The following is a 20,677-nucleotide window of genomic DNA, read 5'->3' as shown; positions in this document are numbered from 1 at the left end:
CTGAATAGTTATCAGTGCTCTCTCTCCGGCCATCTGTTCTGTGAAAAGCAACTTTGATGTCCTCGGCACAAGAGCTGCTGGTCGGCAGCATCGGTCCAAACGTGTCAAACAAATGCTCAAGTTTAATTAGTACTTTCTTTATTTTTTTGGTACATTACACATTTTGGATATAGGACTGGTTTACAAAAATAACATAAGAAAATAGAAAAAACAAATTTAAACTATAAGGAAACAGTAAACTCCTTCACCTTTTTCTGTAAGCGTGGACATTTGACCTATTATAGCAAAACAAATGAAATACAGGAGGGAAGAAAGTGAGCATGAAAGATAAATAAAGGGGAATTACACACAAAAGGGAAAGTACTAGATGCATTAAGGCATTAACAGGCACTGGTTCAACTAGGAAGACATAATAAGTAAGGCAAAATGTAACAGTAAGGTGGTCACAGGTAAATACACCTCAAACAGAGTCTACAGCACAACCAGTCAGCTACTTAAATTCAAATACTTCAGAAACAGATATTTCTCATGTCTCTATATAACCACATAATGTGAAATGTCCTTCATATCATCTCTAATCTTCTTGTTAACATTTAAAAGAACATTGAACTCCTTACCTACAGCACGACTCCTGTTCCATTTAAAGGAACAGTTACTCGCACACACTTCAAAACACTGCTCATGAATCTGTAGTGTCATGACAAGAATTACATTTACATGTTTATATCTCGGTAGTCATGTTTCATTAAGTGCTTTGTGCAACAACAACCAAAAAACAACCAAAAAACAAAATGTGTGTCTTTCCTTCTCTACAAAGACACTGCTGAGGAAGCCAGAAGCACAAGAAGGCGGTGATGGCTGATGTGCTTTGTGTAATGGAGCAAACATAGTTCAGTAGGTGAGGCCCGGCTTTCATTAGCTCTGTGTTGGTAAACATAGGCACATTAAAAAGGGATCTCTTCACTCCCATCTCCAAGAATGGGGCGGACTGTCAACATTCAACATGCACCAGCTGCTGCTTCTGTGGCTGAAAAACTGGCCACTGCAGGACAAAATCTGTCCATCGCCACAGCGGTAACAGCAGCACAGAGTTCCGTTCATTTAAAGAAAAAAAAAACAAAGTAGCTACTTCACATGTCAGGTTTGGGCCTGCAGAAACTGTCGAGGCCAATGTGAGCATATAGCAAAAAATGTGCCTGGGCCTCCTAACTGCCAGTGGCGTGAAGAACAGGAAAGGTTTTGTTAAAGTTGTGCTGCGACCTTGATGCAGAGAAATAAACAATGCTCACAGTAAAAACAGAAACAAACAAACAATAGAGCTGAACGTGAATTTCTATTGTGTGGCTCTACAAAGCTGCACATACAGTAAAAAATATTCAAGAATAAGCAAACTCTGCCTTAAAACTACATTAGTTATCATTTGACTGACACACCAATGACAACATATGCTTTACACATTAAGGCATCGAATCTTTGGTTACTCATAGTGGCACTTAACAATAAATAGGCTTGTATTTAGAACATAAGAAAGCTCTCTGGTTGACACACAGTGTATAAGATTTTGTCTTTTCTTAAACCAAATTTGTGATCATCCTCAACACCACAATTAGAACACAGAGAGTGAGAAATCATAAATATGCGACAGACGTTTAAAGTCAAGTGTCTCAAACTTTCAGCATGCATGGAGACTTGGTCTTTCACCTGTGTGATCTTCTGCTATTGCTTGATTAGCAGAAGAGGGATGGCTGTGAGTAAAGAACAAGAGGTCTAGCACTTTAGCAAGTGTCATGGCATTGCAGCAAACTGGTGGTCAGTATCAGAAAACACAAGCAGGGAAATCTATGTCACTGTGTTCGACTGACTGACCAGCAGCTTGCTGGGCTAGAGGCACTCTGATAGCACCTCATGTTTGGATAAAGATGGGTAGATCATGGGTGTGCAGGTGCAGTCACTGTTGCTGTTCTGGCTGAGCTGGATCTTCAATTTCTCCACTTCATAGTTGTGGAGGTACTCCTGGACCAGGTAGCGCTCTCTCTTTACTCGAGCCCTCACGTCAGATGGAACATCAGGAATCATCCAGGCCACAAAGAACTTGACCATAAACACAACATGCTGCAGAGGAAGAGGACACAATCAGTGAAATAAGACCAGGTCAAGAAGAAGCTTAAAAATGTGAAGCTTAAAAGGTCATTAAGTGCTGGTGTTACCTCCATGATGATGATGAAAGCCAGCTTGGCAGCCAAAATATGCCAGAACTGCATGTTGTGTTCGTACCTCTTCTTATCGTCAGGAGGATAGCGGTAATCGCGATACCTGCAGAGCAGCAACACATCACGTATTTTGATTTCTTGCAGATTTTTAAACAAACTGTGATTCCCAATTCAAGATTATTTATTGTTATTCACAAAGGAGAATTGTCACACTAACCTCCAGCTTTATATTGTTATACTTTAACTCTCAAAAAAAAAAAGAAGCTTTTTGTGCAGCACTTTAGTTCATTTACTGATTAAAACACATTGTTTTAGCTTCTTTACCTTAAAAACCACATTCTCTTTAGGCCAACTTTGATCTGACTGGCTGCCAGAGTGCTGCACTGTAGATGACCATATAAATGATATCTGCCGTCTATGAAATTACACAGAGTCAGGAGTAGAAAAAAACCTTTCCAAGCCTGGTGTTTAGAGCAGCATAACATCTGACTTTTTGCTCACAGGAGTTACTTGTATATAAACTCAACTCAATATTTGGCCATCTTAAATGTCACTAACGTTCATTATTGTCCCACCATATATCTATATCTATATATCTATCTATAGATATAGATAGATATAAGAAAAATAAGAAAAAAAGAAGAATTAAATAATATTATGGTACAAAGAAGCAGATCACATTACGCATTTTCAAGAATTAAAGGCCCTGCATACCAGCAGGTGTCTTGTATTACTGTCTAAATACAGTCAATACTAACATATCACAGGTATATTGGTAATATTTCTGCAATGTGACTCAACTTTAATTTTAGTAAAATAATTGTAATATTTGAATATATAGATTACACAAAAGACAATAAAGCCACAGTCCTGCTCTCTCCATCTCGTAATTACACACACCTGCATGTTGTGATACTGCTGTTGAACCAGGATGGATATTCCTCAGGCCTTTCTTCTTGGGAGAACTGAGAGATGTTAAACACTGACAGGCTGTTGTTTATGTAGCCTTTCATATTCAGCTCATCGTGTGTACGGTAGGCATACATGTACACTAGCCGTGGGATCATATCAGAGGTGAAGGCCACGATGAATGCCTATAACAAGCAAAGAAATTATGTTAGTCTGTTTAGTTAAATAAACATAATGTGTCTGCCAAAACATTTTGAAGTAAGACCAGCACTCACATTTGTGACTACAGAGAGTACGGCCATCCCACCAAGGATTTCCTCCCAGGCTCCTATGCTGTGGGCCTTGGCTGCTACAGGGCGTCTGAACTGCGTCGTGAGCTTCCAGGCATCCACTCTAACCTCAATGATGTTGTTGATAAGTGCCAGCAGGGGTGCCAAGGGAAAGGAGGCAACGAACAGTGTGATGAAACCAAACTGGATCACTGAGACACAGAGAGGAATGAAAATGGGAAGAGACATAAATGAAACAGCACCATCTGCAGGATGACGTGGATCACTCCAGTCCACCAATCAATCCATACATCCACCCTATTCTTTTACTGAAGGTGAATATATATTTTGTAGAGCTCAGCTTCTTGTTGAGGTCAATACTAACACATCACTGGTATAATAGTAATATTTCTCAATAATCTGTCATTAGTAATGTGTGTAATAGTCTGACTGTGTACTGGATCTTTACCCATTTCCAGGTATTCATAGAAGAGGCCTAGTTGCCCAAAGCCCTGCAGGTCGTAGTCCTGCTCCCAGCGGCTGTACAGACTCTCCGGGTGACTTCGTGCCTTCCTGCTGCCCCACCAGTTCATCAGCCACCTATGCGACACAAGGGGGCGATAGAGTGCTATTAGGAAAAAGTAATCCCTTTCACACAGCCAAATTGGAGGTTGTATTGAACCACAAACAATGGTGGTGAGGAGAGAACTATATTTCTCGAAGTTTCATACAGATATGATTACACTGCAAGGAGCTGAGGTTGTAAATACGTTTTAATATCCTGAGCTCACTTTGGACTCTAAAATAACATTTAAGCATCATAGTAAAAACTTGTCCAGCATTATAAAATGTAACCTACAGAATTTCAAGCAAATCAGACCACTCTTATGCTGACAACACCCAGATTTATCTTCGGCTCAATAGAAACACCTCCACTCTCATGGAATCTTTATTCAAATGCCTTGACGAAGTTAAAACCCAGATGGTCTCAAATTTTCTTACCTTTAATGAGGACAAAACTGAAGTAATTATTTTTGGACTAAGCTGTAACTTTAATGGCCCAGATTTAGATTTTTGTAACTTATTAAAACACACGTAAAAAACCTGGGGGTTTTCTTGGATAACAAACTTACATTTGAGAAACAAATTAATTCAGTTGTTCAGAGGTCCTTTTTTAAACTAAGGCTCTTATCCAAGGCGAGATCATTTTTATCCTTTAAAAACCTGGAACGAGCAATCCATGTAGTCCTCCACTGGACTGCTGTAATTCGCTATACGTTGGTGTCGTTCAGTCCAGTCTGGCATGGCTCCAATTCGTACAAAATGCTGCAGCCCGCCTTTTGACCCGTATGAACAGACCCCAACATATTACCCCGGTGCTTGCCTCTCTTCACTGGCTTACGGTGCGTTTTAGAATTAAATTTAAAATCTTACTTTTGACTTATAAAGTGCTAAATGGCCAAGCACCAGACTATTTGTCTGACCTTTTGCAGATTTATACACCCTCTACAGCCCTTCGATCAAGTGGTCATTTGCTCCTTACCTTACACAAGTCTAGAATGGTTCATAGAGGGGGATCAGGCATTTGCAGTTGTGGTGCTGAAAATGTGGAACGATCTAACCCTCCACATTAGAAAGCCCCCAACTGTTACTCTTTTTAAATCCCATCTTAAACATATTTTTTCTCGCTGGCTTTCTATCCTGTATAAGAGTTACCAATTTTTTATTCGAATTTTCTTACCTGTTTGATGATGTTAATGTTATTGTTTAATTATTACTTTTTACAGCACTTTGGTCAACTGTCTGTTGTTATTAAATGTGCTTTATAAATAAGTGAAATAAAAATAAATAGTAATGTAAAAATATTTTTCTCTTTATTTGAATCATGTAATTAGTAACAATCTTTTTTAGGTTAAAATCACAGCACAGTTCACACATCAAATTCTGGACCAGCTCTTGAGTACTATTTAGTGGATTTATGTTGACATTACTTTGTGTACTTTGTTGAGCCAAATTGCAAACTGGTTAGGTAAGATAAAGATTAAAAAAAGTTCTTATTTGGAGAGATCACTCTAAGCATCGAGGCTACATTTACAGTGGCCCCACCACCGCAGATTACAAGGCATTTATTGTGGATGCCGATGAACTGCGTACTTGCATGTATTTGTTTGTACTTACGGAACGAGAGCTTCTTGGATGTTGCCCCACACCTGTTTACCAGTCATCACTATCACCAGCTGGGTGGTCAGCTCAATCAGACAACCACCAGGTTCACACTGAGTGCCCACAGGTCGAGGTAGAAAAGAGATGGAAAAGAGCAAACATTGACAAAAATTCAGGCCGAAGCTCAAAAACCAGTATGATTCTATATAACGTAGATATATCTAGTACCTCTTCATTCCTCAGTTTGCTGCTTCCAAACATATAGGTATAATTTCCAGGATAGCCAACAAACTTTCCCTTAAAGAAGGCCACGTAGAAGCAGGAAGAGTAATAGTTGACAAACTGGAAGAGGAACATCTTCACTGTCAGTTTGTTCTCATACTCCACGTGGGTCTTTGGAATTTCTATAAAACAGTAAACATTTGTTTTTAATACACTTCCACATTTTATCAGTCGAAAACTTTGATGATGTGAACTGACGTGTGGACATACAGACACAGAAAACCTGCTGTGGCCCCTCACCCATGTCAGTGATCTTAATAGCCACTCTCTCATACAAGAGGTTGAGGATCATGATGATAACAAAGTTGATGCAAGAGGCAGTGACAGAAGTGGCCAGCTGTGGGGTGACGTAGGGGGCAACCACGTCCAGGTTGGTGGCGGTATTGTTCTTCATGATGCTAGCAAAGGATGCGTATACCGCCAAGCGGTATGCTATGACCCCAATGATGCAGGCAATGATCAATGAGATCTTCAGGACAGAGAAAACATGAAAGCAAAATGAAAGACAACTACAACATGGCACAGGAAAATCAAAAGACAGAACTGGAGTGAGAACACCAAACGAATCATGCAGACATCTTTGCAAAGAGCGAGAGCTCGTTTTTCCACAAAGCGGGACATGTTAGTATTAAATGTCAAACTTGAAGTGTGCACACATGCCTCTTGGAAAAAGTCAGGCCATATTCTTCTCATTAGCTCAGTGACATATTACAGGGCTTTACAAACAAAAATACAACAGTAATGAGGTTTGGACCAGTATGTATAAACTTTCAATGGCTCACAGTTCAAACATTCATATAATTTTGCCAGTATTCGTAAAATCAGACCATGCACAAGTACCAAGCACAAACAAAGTGAAACTGTAACAGCCTGAGCTCCCAACTTGTCTTTAGGGCTCATTTTATACATACTAGCCTTGGTAATAATGATGATTATAATGAACAGTTTCTTAGTAAGGACAAATGACATCAGGTTGATGCACAGATGGAAAGATGGAAACAGATAAATTGTACCAAAGATACTATGCTCACCCACAACAGGACGGTAGCTCCAGACAGGCATATGCGTGCACACTTGCTTGTTATGGGTAAGTAAGGCTCCATTTCCTAAATTATAAGCAAGCAAAGCACGGACACAGAAGTCAGTCACCCTTTGTTATATCCTGAAAAGGAGCTCTAAAAGGCCACGTTCCTTGAATTACCTGAACCCTCACTAGTGAAGCAGAGCTAGTAATTGTAATTGTATTAGCCTGAGTCCAATTCTTTCATTGAGTGATTTTCTGCTCTTAAAAACCTCCAACAGAATAATCCACCAGCAGACAATCAGTAAATGTGGTGGAGAAGGAAACCCGTGCCTCCGAGTCTTTCCAGAAATATCTGTTATCTACAAACTACATCACAACAAAGCCTTCTCCTCATCAAGCTGGCATTTCACGTTGAGTACCCCTCCCCCCCCTTACCCAGAGGATCACGCTGGCCCAGCACAGAAACAATTTTCCCATTACATCTGTAGCAGTCCTTTCAAGAACCCACTCTGATTCCTAAAGACGAGCAGGATGTGGTCATGGCAAATTATAGAACTCTCGTAAATTCTGTGTCACAGCCGCTAATAATTTAGCTAAATAACTATGTTCTCAAAGAGTTTTGATTTAAGCCATGAAAGCACCTCATAAATGAGTGCAACCAGTTTATAAACAATTAATACAAGGGGGTTTGAAATGTGTCATCAAGTCCTACCATTCAGGACACTTAGCCTGGCAAAACCTTGTGTGGCTTTATATCACAACAGGATTATACAGGATATTAGTGTTTCATGAGCACACAAACACCTGAGTGATGCGGTTCAGCTTGCGGTTGGTGCACTTGGTCTCATACTCTGGCCGAAGCTGCAGCTGTTGTTGCTCCTCCTCAAAGTCAACCAGATCCCACTCGTACTCCAGACGCGCCTGCCGCCTCTTCCAGAACTCCAGAAACAGCGTCACTGCAGAGACGTACCAACGTCACACAAACTTATTTCAAATTAATTTAATCAACTAAGAATATTGCCTGGCTTACAAAGGCATTTTGTTTAAAGTTTTGCTTACTGCTTTGACAACTCATTACATGTGGTGTAAAACTGCTCATTTTAGACCTAAAAATTCTGACTAAAAGTTTTTTGACACGTCCTTTAAATTCAGAAAAGTTAGCAGCTAGCAGCTATTTTCATTCATGAAGCCAGGGCAGTGAGCAATAAACAAGTCCAGACATTGACAAGTGGCATGTAACAGGAGACAAGTTCTTCCTCACTGAAAATACCCCACATGGTTTTAGCTGCTTGCCCAGGTAGAGCACACAGAAGGCAGGACATGATGGCATGCATGAACTCACTGTGAAGTCTCTGGACAGTTACCTGCTTTATTCTCACATGAGCACAGCTGCACATCACCCAGCTTTGTGTTCTCACATACAACTACACTAGCTAAAAAGTTTAGGGCTGCAGTCCAAGCATGTAAATTATTTAACAGTTATTCTGAACGACTGATAATCCCACTAGGTGGAGCACTGGACTTAAAAATGCTAAAAGCAGAGAAGCGACACATTTACTCACCCCAAATCCCCATGAATATGGCAAAAAACACAGTTGCCACATTGTCAAATAGGTGTGATTGCTGAAAGAGAACATGTTGAAGAAAAAGTGAGGTAACTGAGAACTGATTTGATGACATTAAGCTGCATTCGCTCTTTAAATGTCACATATTGTGGGTAGAGATGAATCATGATAAGTACAACAATTACTCACCCACGAGGAGTTGCATGTTATGTTGAGTCTCCAGTAGGTACACTTTTGGTCGCAAAGGGGACACATGACAATATTGCCTCCGATTTCCTCACTACATATTTCTTTACTGTAGAGGAAACAAAGGATATTTTAAATGAAAGAGATGATTATATTATTAACATAAAAAAAACTAATGATGTAATTGAATCTGTCTGATGATAAAAACTCACCTCCATTCATTGTCATCGTATGTCAGGAATCCATAAACGAAACAAATTGTCCCAACTACAGCAGCGAAGAACAGCATCTCAGTGTAGAAACCCAGCCACGCAAAATAAATACCTATCTTTTCTCCATAATATTTCCTGTTGAAAGTTGAAAAACAGTAATTATTGCATTCATTCTGATGTCAGATTGGATAATGAGTATTTCTGCTTAGTGTGTATCCAAAGAAAACACAGTTTTTGAAAAAAACTCATTGAACAAATGATAAAACAAATGAGGTTAATCTGTAGAAAAAAATTGAAAACGTACTGAAAGATAAGAAATATTTAAGAAGGGTTTGGAGACCCTTTTAACTTTGTAAACAACCAATCAAACAGAAAGCTGGTCTCATTTTATCCTCATGCTTATTTTAACCCACGTAGTGTTTCATGTTTCTGTGCAGCTTTTATGGATTTTGAATGAACAAAATTCCCAACACCTGCACTCTTTTTAAAAAGAAACAAGAGTTGTTTGGCTGTGCATTAAATTATCAATAATAGGCACATTTTTTGCTTGCTTCCTTTTTGTTTGTGTATTCCCTTCTTTACTGTGAATTAATTTTTTGAACATATTAAACCAGATATTTTAAGAAAGCAAAGACAAGTACTTTGTGTTGAGGGCTTACCTCACAAGATTGAGGGGCTGCTCCTTGAAGAAACAAAAGAATTTGGCCCAGTATTTGTAGAGACTGAATCTTTCACTTTCGCAGTTGGGATCCTTTGACTTTGTCCAGTACCTTGACTGAAGACACACAGAAGACACAGATCACTGTCATTCATTGTATGAATAGATGTTACTATTCAAAAACAATAGGCGTATATTCCCCTAAAAAATGATTAAGAAATGTCTAAACTGGAGTAGAAAAAACTCACATCATGCAGAGGAAAGGCAGCAGTGTAGGTCCCATTGTTGAGCAACCTCTTGATTCCCTTCTTGTCTCTATCCCCACATTCATCCTTAAAGTATGGACAGCGTGCCAGGATATAGTAGACCTGTTCATGAAGACAGAAACAAAATAAATTGGTCTTATAAAACATAACCTTCTATGCTGGAAGGTTAGTTACTTAAATAACTCTGTTGGAAAAATGTTATTGTTGCATTTTTGAACCTAATTCAGTTCTGAATGCCAGAGTATTTTTAGAACTTCAAGGTGACAAACAAGATAAGCGTGCTTACGATCCTGTTGCGAGTAGAAGGAGGGAAGAACGTCTCTTTGTCTTCGATAAGGAAGAAGTCAGACTTGCTCTTGTTGAATGGAGCTGTGAAATAGTCTGGCTCAGGGTTCATGATGTGCCCCGGCAGACGGAAAGGCGTCGACAGCCAGTTCATGGGGATCTCGCTGTTGTCTGGGATATCGTTGACCTTGAAAGGAACCTTGATTTTCAGCACGTCTGCGTATGTGGCCAGTACTTCCCACGGAGCATGGATCTTGACAAAATAAGTCTTTCCATCCTCTGACTCCTGATAATAATGACAGTAAGTAATATTAGCACTGTGTTTGTGGTGTATAGAAATGTATATTACAGTATAATGAGTGTAAAAAAAAAAAAAAAAAAAAAGGACATCGCTGAAAAGTGACAGGTTTTATATCTATAGCTCTTAGTTTGTTCACTAAATAGCATTAAGGTCTTATGACATATTGTGAGTGATCAAAAAGCAAAACAATCTGGGAATCTGCTCAAAAAAACAACAACTTTTGTTGTAGATATCATCTTTTCGTCTAAATGGTTTTCAGTGCAAGTGTGTGTTTTTAGATCACTCCGTACAAGTCCCCTCAAACTTATCCCTTTAAAGTCATTCTGCCTCTTTTGTAGCGTGTGAACTTGATTCTCATTTTCAAAAAGTGGATGAGATTACAGTGAACCAAATGTGGGGAGCAGCCGACATTTTAAGTGAAAAAACTCAGCGTGAACTTAGCACACACTGGTACACACCACACTTCAGGTGGTTTCCCTGAATGCTGTCCCTGATAGTATGTCCATAATCGCACTCTCTGGACAAACTCAAGGTTCAAAGCCCCCTGAAAGATGAGCAAATACCTGATCCTACTTTTCACTTAATATGCTGCTTTCAAGCTTGTAAGCTTTGGACATCTTGATTGAAAACAGCTGGTTATAGACAGAGACCCAGCTCTCACAGTTTATAACCGTCTACAATAAATTTGGGTGTATTTGATGCACAAGTTTATGTCTGTCCTCTGTGCATGTTTATCGTAGCCTGCACAGTGCAGTTGGTCATAATGGGACTTCCAGTGAGCCATGCTGGACGGAGTTTGGACAGGACAAAGAGATGATCTTGAACAGGAAATGGCCATATTTACATCAGGTGAAGTTACTGATTTTCATGGACGCGTGGACAGAGCTTTTTGATCACACTGTGAACAACACACAATTGGATTGTGTTTATCAGCACATTCGCCGTATAAGCAAAAGATCCCTGGAAGAATCCCTGGAGCAGACACAAATCCCCTTTGGGTTGTGCAAGGTGTACACACTCTGACAACTCATTAATGCGGAGCTACCCACTGTGGTGACCCCTTGTGAATAAGAGCGCAGGCGAAAGTAGGTAGCTTACAGTTTTATCTTCTGTCTCCAGCTCCAGGCCGACTTTCTGTAAGTTGGATTCATACACCCTCCTCCTTTCCTAAAGCAGTAGAAGAAGAAAACGGCAATACACATGGACAAAATATTACCACAAAGCCAGTGTAGGGAATATTTGCATACTATTAGAAGTAATGATAAAATATGTCCTCATCTAGATAACAAGTGAAATAACAAAAGCCGAATAATTTAAGTATGTTGAGCCAAAAGCAAAATATAAGCAGAAAATAATACATTATAAAATAATAATGAGAGAAAGCGGCTCATATGTGCAACATTAAGAGGAAAATCATGGAAACATGGTAAGTAAAAAAGACACAGGTGCTACAAAACAGCTACAAAAGTGATATATAAACCATGGTGGACAAGGAAGTATCAGTTACCAGAAAGAACAGGTAGTGAAAATAAGCTAACAGTAACATGACAAAAGCTTTCACGGTATATGACACTTAGTTATTTTCTACAAGAGGATTTCTGATACATTAAACCTATCTGAATCACTGCAGAAAAAACTGACAAAAATTGAATAAATAAATCCGCCTTGTTAGAACTGAATTTTAGAGTCACGTTTAACAATGCATGCAGATAACACACAGGAACTGGCCTCCGGTTTACCCTTCCTCATACAGTGGAAAAAATTAGTGGTTTCCTGACCAGGCAGGAGGGTTAACTGTTGACTCACCGACTGAGGCCGTAAGCAAAACTGGGAGTCAGCTGTGGAGTGTTGACACTCACATGTAAAGCTAGCAGCTCAGTGTGAAACAATGAAAGCCTTTCAGCACTCAACAGGTGACAAAGCAGAGTTATTATATCTTTGAATTTTTAATTTCTTTTTATTTGTACATCATTAATTCAGTTTAGTTTCAGTTAGCCTGCACAGTGGGCCTGCTCTTTTCAATTTAGTTTTTAGTGCAGGAAATGTTTTAATATTTATGAATTTCAGTGTTAGCTTTGGTTTTACATTAAAAACATTATTGTATTTGACAGATGCAAGATATATGAAAAAGTGTTAAAAAAATAAATGTGACATCCCAGTCTCAATAACCCTATGAAGCAACACTGCCTCAGACTAGTTATGCTGACAAATTTCAACCACACGGACTAAAAAAATACATGTAAAGATATTTCCTGCATATTTTTTTTTTGTTAAGATGTTTTGCAGGTAAATATTTATTTTGATTTCAGTTTTAGTTAACTATAATAATCCTGGAGACAAAACCAATTAAATTAAATACAGTTTTATTTACACCAAAATACAACAAAAGTTGCCTCAAAGCACTTTATATTGTAAGAAGTAGGAAGGAAGTGGGAAGGAAGAACTCCCTTTTAACAGGAAGAAACCTCCAGCAGAACCTGGGTCAGAGAGAGGCTGCCATTTAACTGGACTGGCTATCGGTGAGGGAAGAGAGACAGGCCACAGACAAAAACCACAAAATAAATAAATAAAACAGGCCACTAACCATATGGACTTACTTTAAAAACAAATTATTTTTATACAAAAAAAAAAAAAAGACTTGAGAATGGATTTACATGTCAAAGTCACCTTATTAGAAAATACCTTGACAGGATTATTAACAGCTGACAGCAAAAGTCTTCCTAGCTTTGTCTGTTTTGTGGTATTTATGGTATGCTGTGGAGTCACAGGAACCCACAGGATATCCTGTATGAGCCACCTCGGACTGTTAAAATCTAACAGTGGAAATAACGTCAACATTTAAACTGCGCTAAGATATATTGAGTGCAATTGTATGGGACTCTTTTCAGTTGTACATACAACTGTAACAGCATTGTATACGCAAAACATGAAAAAAAATAAGTTAGTCCAGTTAGTGATAACTGAAAAAAAATGTGATTGAAAATGTCTTACCTGTTTCCTTTGATCATCTTTATCGTCAATATAGGACAGAACAAAATCGATCCTGCGCACTCCATCACGGAAGAACACGGAGTCCTTACTGTATTTTTGCTTGTCAATCTAGAACGAGACAACACAAAGGAGGTGAGATTTTAAACACACATAAATAGACAGGGACTGATATTTTGCAGTCACCACAGCAGACCAGAAAGTCAAGCTTTGCATCTAGTAGCTAATGCAAAAAATGCAAAATACTGATAATTATCACTCAAAACACAAACAACATGCCAAATGGAGGGTAGCTTCTTTGATGTTTATTGTTTGTTGTCTGTTTTTAAGTCATACTGAACAAGACGATAAACCTGTTATATCATAGGGCGAAACTAAAACAGATATCGAAGATCAAAACTAGCCATACTGACTTAAGGCTCCAACATTGCTGCAATTTAATAATCTGTTTTTCTGTAATCAGCACTGACCTCCAAAGAAATTCCAAGTACGTGTATCAGCCCCACAGAGGCAGTTGCTTAGCAAGCTACAAAAACTGGACCGCAAAGGAGTGCTTAAGGAGAGGACCCATGACTGGTTGCTGCTTCAGCTGTTCAGAAAGCTAAAAATAACTATGTATAGTGTGTTTCTCTCTGCCACATTACAGCAGCAGTAGGACTACAGGCAATACACAGAACCATTAAGCAAAATAAAAACTGTAATATCCATTTCAGGCACATATTTGGCTAGTGTCTTTGCCCCGTGCCATCACGGCAACACTCTGGAGGAAGGGAGGAAAGGAAGTGCACTTTACCTTCATGGTCCACTCCCTTTACCGTTACGATGCAGCAGCAAACAGGCCAGCTGCCTGATAGAGCTAAACTGCTTTACTCCTGGGAGTAGAGTCCAGGCCAGCAAGCACTGCCTTTCTCACCCTCACTCCACTGATCCCCATCCAAACGGGAGCCAACCAGTCCACTCACCTCCCAGGACAATCCCTCACTTCTTGCTCAGTCATCCATAAAAGAAGAGGAGGGATACTGGGAGAGAAACACAGCACAGTCCTAGAGATGACATCAGCAGAGGGGTAGCATAGCTGCCGCCAGCTAGCTAATCTAATCAGAGCACAGCATCAGGAAAGGGGGGAGGTAATGTGACTGAACTGTATATCTGTCCCTCAAATTACATCATCTCAAGTTTTCTTGGTGCAAAAGTCAAACAGTTACATGAAGAAATCTTTTCTACAAAGGGTGATAAGGGGGAGATAAAGAAAACCAAAACTGGTAGCTACTGTGTAGCCTTGGGTCAACAGCCTCAGACAACTTGCACAATTCAGCTACAAAAATATACTTTAAATGCTTCAGCTCCACAGCTGTATCTACCACCCTGTCTGGCCACTGAACTACGTGTTCAACGTGTACAGCTTGTCGTTTCCAACACCGTCACAGTCTCTTATTCCAAATTATGCATACGTTCAAACTGCTGGTCTACACTGCCTCCCAGCCTGGACTGGAACGTGCTGACCAATGCAGGGTGGTACTTTCTGTAACTGGGATGTTGCTACAGAAACTCTCTAATTTACAGTAATTACAGATCAGCCATATGGAATCGGCGCATCAGCTGGGACGTGCCCCTGCTCAGAGCCACAGACTTCTATACATTTATGAACTAACCCCTAACTACTGGGCGTATCGACGTGTCCCTTTTATCTTAATGGTGAAGGGTAAATGTAGAATATGGTGTAACACAAGAAGTCTTCCAATTTCAGGGGGTAGAAAAGTAAGTGGAAATTTTCAACTTACTTTCAAGGTACTATTTTTTTTGTGGAGGGATAATTTTAACCATGAATTCTTATTTTCAGGTCACTTAATTAGTTTGGAATACACAGGAGTTGCTGAACACACTTTAGTTGATATTGAAACGTAATTGTGTTATTTTTACTTTTTATTTCTTTATTAAGTTATTTGAAACATTAAGAGGAAGTAGGAGACCAGCAGAGAATGTTACTCCTATGCTGTCCAAACCAAAGTATGTTTTAGGTTATGGTGTATATCAACTTCAGTGATGACTCATCTGACAAAGAACACGCCCCCGTCTATCCTCAGTCTGTGTTTTTAATCCACCTTCTCTAATGCACTTTGATTTTAGTACCACTCAATCTAACATCCAGGCGGTGTATTAGCTATATTGTTTAAAGTACTTTAGGTGCCCCTTTTTTCACAGGAGAATGTAGATGGTGACTGCTGTATCACTGCAATGGCTTCTCTGCTTGCAATAAAGCATCGCAATCTGCATGTTTGTTCTGAAACGTGCACTTTTGTGCAGAGCTAGATGTCCAGCTGGATCTCCAGATTTGCAGAAAATTACATCTGGTTTAGCGGCATAATACAAGTATGCACATAAACCAAACCTCTTGAAGAGTTACATGTAGTTTAAACCGTGTTGTCTGCAGTCAAACAAGATTTCTATCCCTGTAATGACTACAGAGCCAGTTTATACATGTGCTGCCTTTAAAACTCCTTGATGTGACCTTATGCTCAGCTAAGTTGTAGTCCTAGAATGTAATGTTCTTTTTTACCCTGCAGATTGGCTGCTCTGAATAAAAGGTCACACTTTTCATTAACATGGGTTGCACAGTGTTTAAACAAGGCCATATTGAAGAGGATTCAAAGGCAGAAGCCTTCAGTACAGTATATGGTTAGCCACACCACAGTGCAGTCCTGTCATGAGCAAAGGGTAGGGCCATGATTACAGCATATACAGTTCTGTACCACACACACACACACACACACACACACACACACACACAAAAGAGTTAGGCAGGTGGAAATCTGCATGTGCAGCTTCTATTATGCTGTGGCACATGGTTGGGTTGTTGCTCTCTTAGTGAGGCCAACAATAATCACAGGTGAGAACAAAGCAAGAGAAAAGGCCTTTTTCACCTTTAATGAACTCTCACGATACATCAACACGCACAACAGCATGTTTCCATTTCTCGCAGCAGGCAAAACAAAACATGCCTTCAAAAAGCCAACATCAGCTCTCTACCAAGAAATGCTTATTGATTTCTCCAATGTCCAGGTTTAATAGCCTGAATGTCCAATACTGCTAGAGAAACTCGACCATGAGCATACACTCTGAGCAGCAGGTAGGAGATAATGGGTGGCTGGTAGTCACACATATAGCGTACATTTCTGCATCATAACACAAGCTTGTTTTACCATGCCATACCCTGGAACGAAACTTCAGGAATAGGGCCCGTTTTCTCGAAAACTGTGGAGGAACCGAGTGCACAGTGAGAGAAAGCCTGACAAAACGATTCAAAACAAAATTCAACAGCATACCGCTAAAACAGAAGCGGCACCCTTTTAGAGGGGAACAGGCACTTCACGCTTACATTACATCTACATACATTTACAGATAATGTCCAAAAACACTTCATACATGAAGATTCAGGCACAATCACAGTCAGTTAGAGGTTTGAGGCTCAGAGATATGAGACACGACAGAGACATGAAGACACAGACACAAGCAACAGCGACCTGTGCCCCCGACTGGTGTCTTACCCCAGTTAAAGCATTGATTTGCTCTATGGTCTGAGGCGCAAACTGTGGACTGTCGCTGTGGTCAGAGGGAGCCAGCGAGGCCAGGCTGTTGTTGAGAGACTCACAGCTCTCTACACGCACATCGGGCGTTAAAGCAAACTTTAATTAGAGTATGAAAGAGGAGAATACATGAGTATTAGAGTTATACCTAACTCTCTTCTGCCATTTGTATGTTGTGAAACAACAGCATGAATGGACTGAAAAGATGGAAGTAAACTCAGTACAGTTATCTCTAGTATTATACACGCAAAATAAACTGCTTTGGTGGGTATGTAAAAAAAAAGAAGAAGTGGATAAAGAGCAGGAAGGAAATCTTGATTAATCTTTGTAATTATACACAATATGCTTCCTGCAACCACGATTATAGGCAGGGAGCTGAATGTGAAGCTTGGACCTTCTGCTCCATAAATCTGCCTGCAAAAGGCTTTTTTTCCATAACTTTAAATAGCAGGTACTGCAAAACAAATAAAGCACCTACAATCATAAAAATGCAAAAAAATAAGGTACCAATAATAACAATAAAAAATCCTACTTAGAATTGTTGTGAAAAGACTGTCAGTGATGGAGTTCTTGCTTTGTAGAATTGTCTGTGTGACTGAGGGCATGCTGTGAGTTTGGTTTTTACCTCCGATCGTCCCTGCTCCGGTGAACCTGTGCTGGATGATGCATGATGGTGATAGCCATTTACATCATCTGCAAGACAAAAAGATAAAACACAAAATTAAAAACACAGTTAGCAGTTAAGAGACGGCTCTCTTACCAGTGTAAAAGAATAATAAGAATCAACAAAAAAAAGTTATCTCAGACAGCCAGGATAATGCAGAAACAACTGCCTGAATAATGACTTTGGCCCATGTTGTGGTCTATATGTTTACAGCATTTTGTGGTCTTGTGGGGCAAACAGGGTGACTTAACAGTGAACGACGCTACTGAGATGAATATGCACCCATTTCAGAAGTGACTGCAGGAAACATGCCCGAAACGTCTGGAAAGCCCCCCTACAAGTCTTTTTTTTTTTTTTTTTAAATGAACGTTGGCTAAACAATAAAACTGAAACTGAGTTGTACTTTACCTACTGCTCACTGCTTGGCATGTAATTACAACTTTCCAGATCATTCTGAGAAAAGAGTTACATAAACAAATGGAAAGACAGATGAAAAAGCAAGACAAACATGGAGCCCTGCTTGCACCACTACAGCTAAAAAAATATAAAGCGAAAGGTCTCGGGCTCTGTGTCTGTGTTTTAAAATAGAAAATGTTCTAATTGATAGTTTCTCTCTCTCTCCAGTTATATTTAGTCTGGGTTCAGCACAGGAAGAGTGTCTACACAGACCGTTGTCTACATTATTAAACGCCAAGTTAACAAAGTAAAACTTGGTGGTGCAAAACTGAAATTACAAACATTTATTATAAAAGACACACTTCAAAAGTGAAATACAAACTCATTTCTCAGCTTCTGAACAACAGCTTTAAAGCCTTTCAGCTTCTCACAAAGAGAGAAGATAGCAAGTGACTTTCATTTGGATAGATTTCTTTTGCAACATATGACAACGCCTCTCAAACAGCTGAGGATATTCTTTGCACAGTTGGGCGCAAGAATGTGTGCAATATTAGCCAGTTCATTCATGCCAAGAGTCGTTTCCCACTAAATATCCTCTACAGTTGAGGCTTTGTTCAAGTGTGAGCAGCTGATCAGTGGAAATGCCACAAGGCTGCTTCCCTCCCTCTTTCTCGCTCTGTTAGCCGCACAACCATCAGAATCAGAATCAGAAACTTTATTGTCATTGTCATGAGAACAACGAAATTATGAGCCCATGAGCCATAAAGGCTCATGGGGTCAAAAACTGTATACGTTGATTATTTACACGAAAGCTACTTTGCAACACAGCGCATGCTGACAATAAATGGCAAATGAACTGCAACATCGGCGACAAATATGGTCAGGCAACAACTCCCGCCAAATCAATTTTACACCAAGCCCAAGTGTCACAACAAAAAGTCAAAACTGTAAACAACTTTCATTTGACTGATCTAGCTTCTTAGAACTGGTATAGCTGAACTCAGGTGGAGGCCATATTTTAAAGCTGTTTTTCTAGACTAAATGAACAGTTTTAGACTCAACTCAAACTGCTACATTTTGCCCATAGTGAAAGTAGATGAGTTTGTTTGGTTTCCTCACACGCACAGGAAACCAGTAGTCACCTGCCATGTTGCAGAGGGGTTGGTTTCAGATGCACACATACACCTACTTTACAAAACGTAGCTCACATCTTAAGACAATGCTGCTACAAAGCAGTAACGCATGTTCGTGTGAAACCCACAATCATGAACAGCTCTGTGATTTTTACGTACAAACTATAAAAGACACAATCTGTACTTCTATATTGTAATAACCAAGTCATCTGTGACTACTGTGAGATATGTTTTGCTTCTGTTACAACGTTATCTCAACAAACCATAAGCACACAACACCAAACTGACAGAGGATGGCCCTGTGGTTATCACTTTCATTTCAGACTGTTTGAATGACACACTTCATTTTAATATTGTTGATAAGGTTTTCTGCATTCAGGATGATTCACCTTTTAATCATCAACACACATTTTCTTTAAAATATATCCCTAAATGGCAAAAAATTTAAGTAAATAAAATCCGTGTCCGGCCACTGGTTTAAAATTTACATAGGCGGGGAACAGAGATGGATTTGGGGGTTGTTGCTGGTGGATAACGTGGTTGTCTGTAAGTGACACAGTATTTCCAGTAAGCAGGCCAGCTGCCAGAGCCCAGCTGCACATAAGTCACTGTGACTTCCATTAAAGAGAAAGGCAGACTGTGAGCTGGCTGGAGCCTTAAAGGGGAAATAACCAGGGTGGAAACGCTTTACAACAGTGAAGCAACGGCTACATAATTAAGTTTTAATATACCCTCTGTATAACTGACGGTGAGAGAGCTAACCAAAGAACAATTGTATTTGTCAGCTGACTTAAAGGCTACTTAAAAATACTGGAAAAACCCATTCTGGAAAGTTTCATTTATATTGTTAAAATATTAAAGGTCTCATATTATAGCTGTAGTTCAATTTTAGCAAGCTTGTGAAAGTCTGGCGTACAGACTTGAGAATACTTAGCTCACTCCAGTAACTTCTCGGCAGGCTGAAAATCTCTCAGCTACATTTTAAACGTTTTTTTACATGGCCGACCAGCGCTGGCTCTCAGCTACTTACCGTTGAAAGAGTCTGTCGGGCTCATCTCAATTAAGCTGTCTTCTCCCGTTTTCCCCGTTAATCTGTGCATCTTGAGACACTCGCGAAGCCAAGCCGTTCTAATCCGCTCTGGTCTGGACTAATATATTCCGAGCCAGGCGTGTTATGTCTCGCCCGAACCGCTCCGCTTCACAGTCGATCCCCCTTCGGGAAGCCAAACGGCTGACTCACTCGCCAGGATGCCCTCCTTCACCCACTGACCGCTCACTGGCGCATCACCACAGCCTCAAGGGAGGCCCATGAGGGAAGTGCCTCCACGCTACTAGCCAATAGTCTTCGCCCGACGGTGAACAGACACTGCACCCAAGTGTCCACGTGCTATGTACACTGAACTAATTCAAGAAGATAGTCCAGGTGACAATATTACGCTTACCGTAGATAAAACACAAAAACAAAGAAACAAACTAATGGCTGTGAAGGTTCTCAGTCATCCAGGTCATCGTAGTCAAACTAATGGTAATTTAACACATTTACATTCAGTTTTTGTGTTAATAGCCTGAATCTTTCCATTGT

The 20,677-nt window shown here is 39.9% G+C and overlaps 1 protein-coding gene across 5 annotated transcripts; it reads right to left on the bottom strand.

Moving 5' to 3' along the window:
• Nucleotides 1–116: 116 nt before the first annotated feature.
• Nucleotides 117–20,382, bottom strand: ano5a (anoctamin 5a). Of its 5 annotated transcripts, none has more exons than XM_085282402.1 (22): nucleotides 20,126–20,382; nucleotides 17,528–17,595; nucleotides 16,864–17,001; nucleotides 16,529–16,570; nucleotides 13,322–13,429; nucleotides 11,429–11,497; nucleotides 10,031–10,315; nucleotides 9,727–9,846; nucleotides 9,480–9,595; nucleotides 8,821–8,955; nucleotides 8,612–8,717; nucleotides 8,420–8,480; nucleotides 7,662–7,813; nucleotides 7,293–7,373; nucleotides 6,074–6,302; nucleotides 5,780–5,955; nucleotides 5,567–5,664; nucleotides 3,858–3,988; nucleotides 3,395–3,600; nucleotides 3,111–3,304; nucleotides 2,208–2,313; nucleotides 117–2,112 (listed from the first exon to the last, which is right to left on the bottom strand). In XM_085282402.1, the coding sequence occupies exons 1-22, from the start codon at nucleotides 20,193–20,195 to the stop codon at nucleotides 1,882–1,884; spliced, it is 2,922 nt and encodes a 973-aa protein (XP_085138528.1). In that variant the 5' UTR covers nucleotides 20,196–20,382; the 3' UTR covers nucleotides 117–1,881. The 5 variants fall into 5 exon arrangements, with proteins under 5 accessions (XP_085138528.1, XP_085138529.1, XP_085138530.1 ...); XM_085282403.1 differs by lacking the exon at nucleotides 7,293–7,373 and adding an exon at nucleotides 6,865–6,939 and having other exon boundaries at nucleotides 20,126–20,381; XM_085282404.1 differs by lacking the exons at nucleotides 16,529–16,570; nucleotides 16,864–17,001 and having other exon boundaries at nucleotides 20,126–20,381.
• Between the last annotated feature and the right edge of the window lie 295 nt (nucleotides 20,383–20,677).

This window comes from Mchenga conophoros, linkage group LG7 (genome assembly GCF_057382185.1).
Source record: "Mchenga conophoros isolate Kocher_MC1m ecotype Shallow Benthic linkage group LG7, M_conophoros_male_GT1.1, whole genome shotgun sequence".
NCBI classification, from domain to species: domain Eukaryota; kingdom Metazoa; phylum Chordata; class Actinopteri; order Cichliformes; family Cichlidae; genus Mchenga; species Mchenga conophoros.
Note: the sequence above shows the minus strand (reverse complement) of the source record. Positions and strands in the feature narration are given on the sequence as shown.

Bases quoted from the DNA above. Each gene is read 5' to 3' on its own strand.
- ano5a (XM_085282402.1), bottom strand. From the start codon at position 20,195: ATGCACAGATTAACGGGGAAAACGGGAGAAGACAGCTTAATTGAGATG. The intron at 16,571-16,863 runs GTAAGACACCAG...GTTCCTCCACAG, and splicing joins AAATCAATGCTTTAACTGGG to TTTTCGAGAAAACGGGCCCT. The intron at 8,718-8,820 runs GTGAGTTTTTAT...TTTCCTCTACAG, and splicing joins TACGATGACAATGAATGGAG to TAAAGAAATATGTAGTGAGG.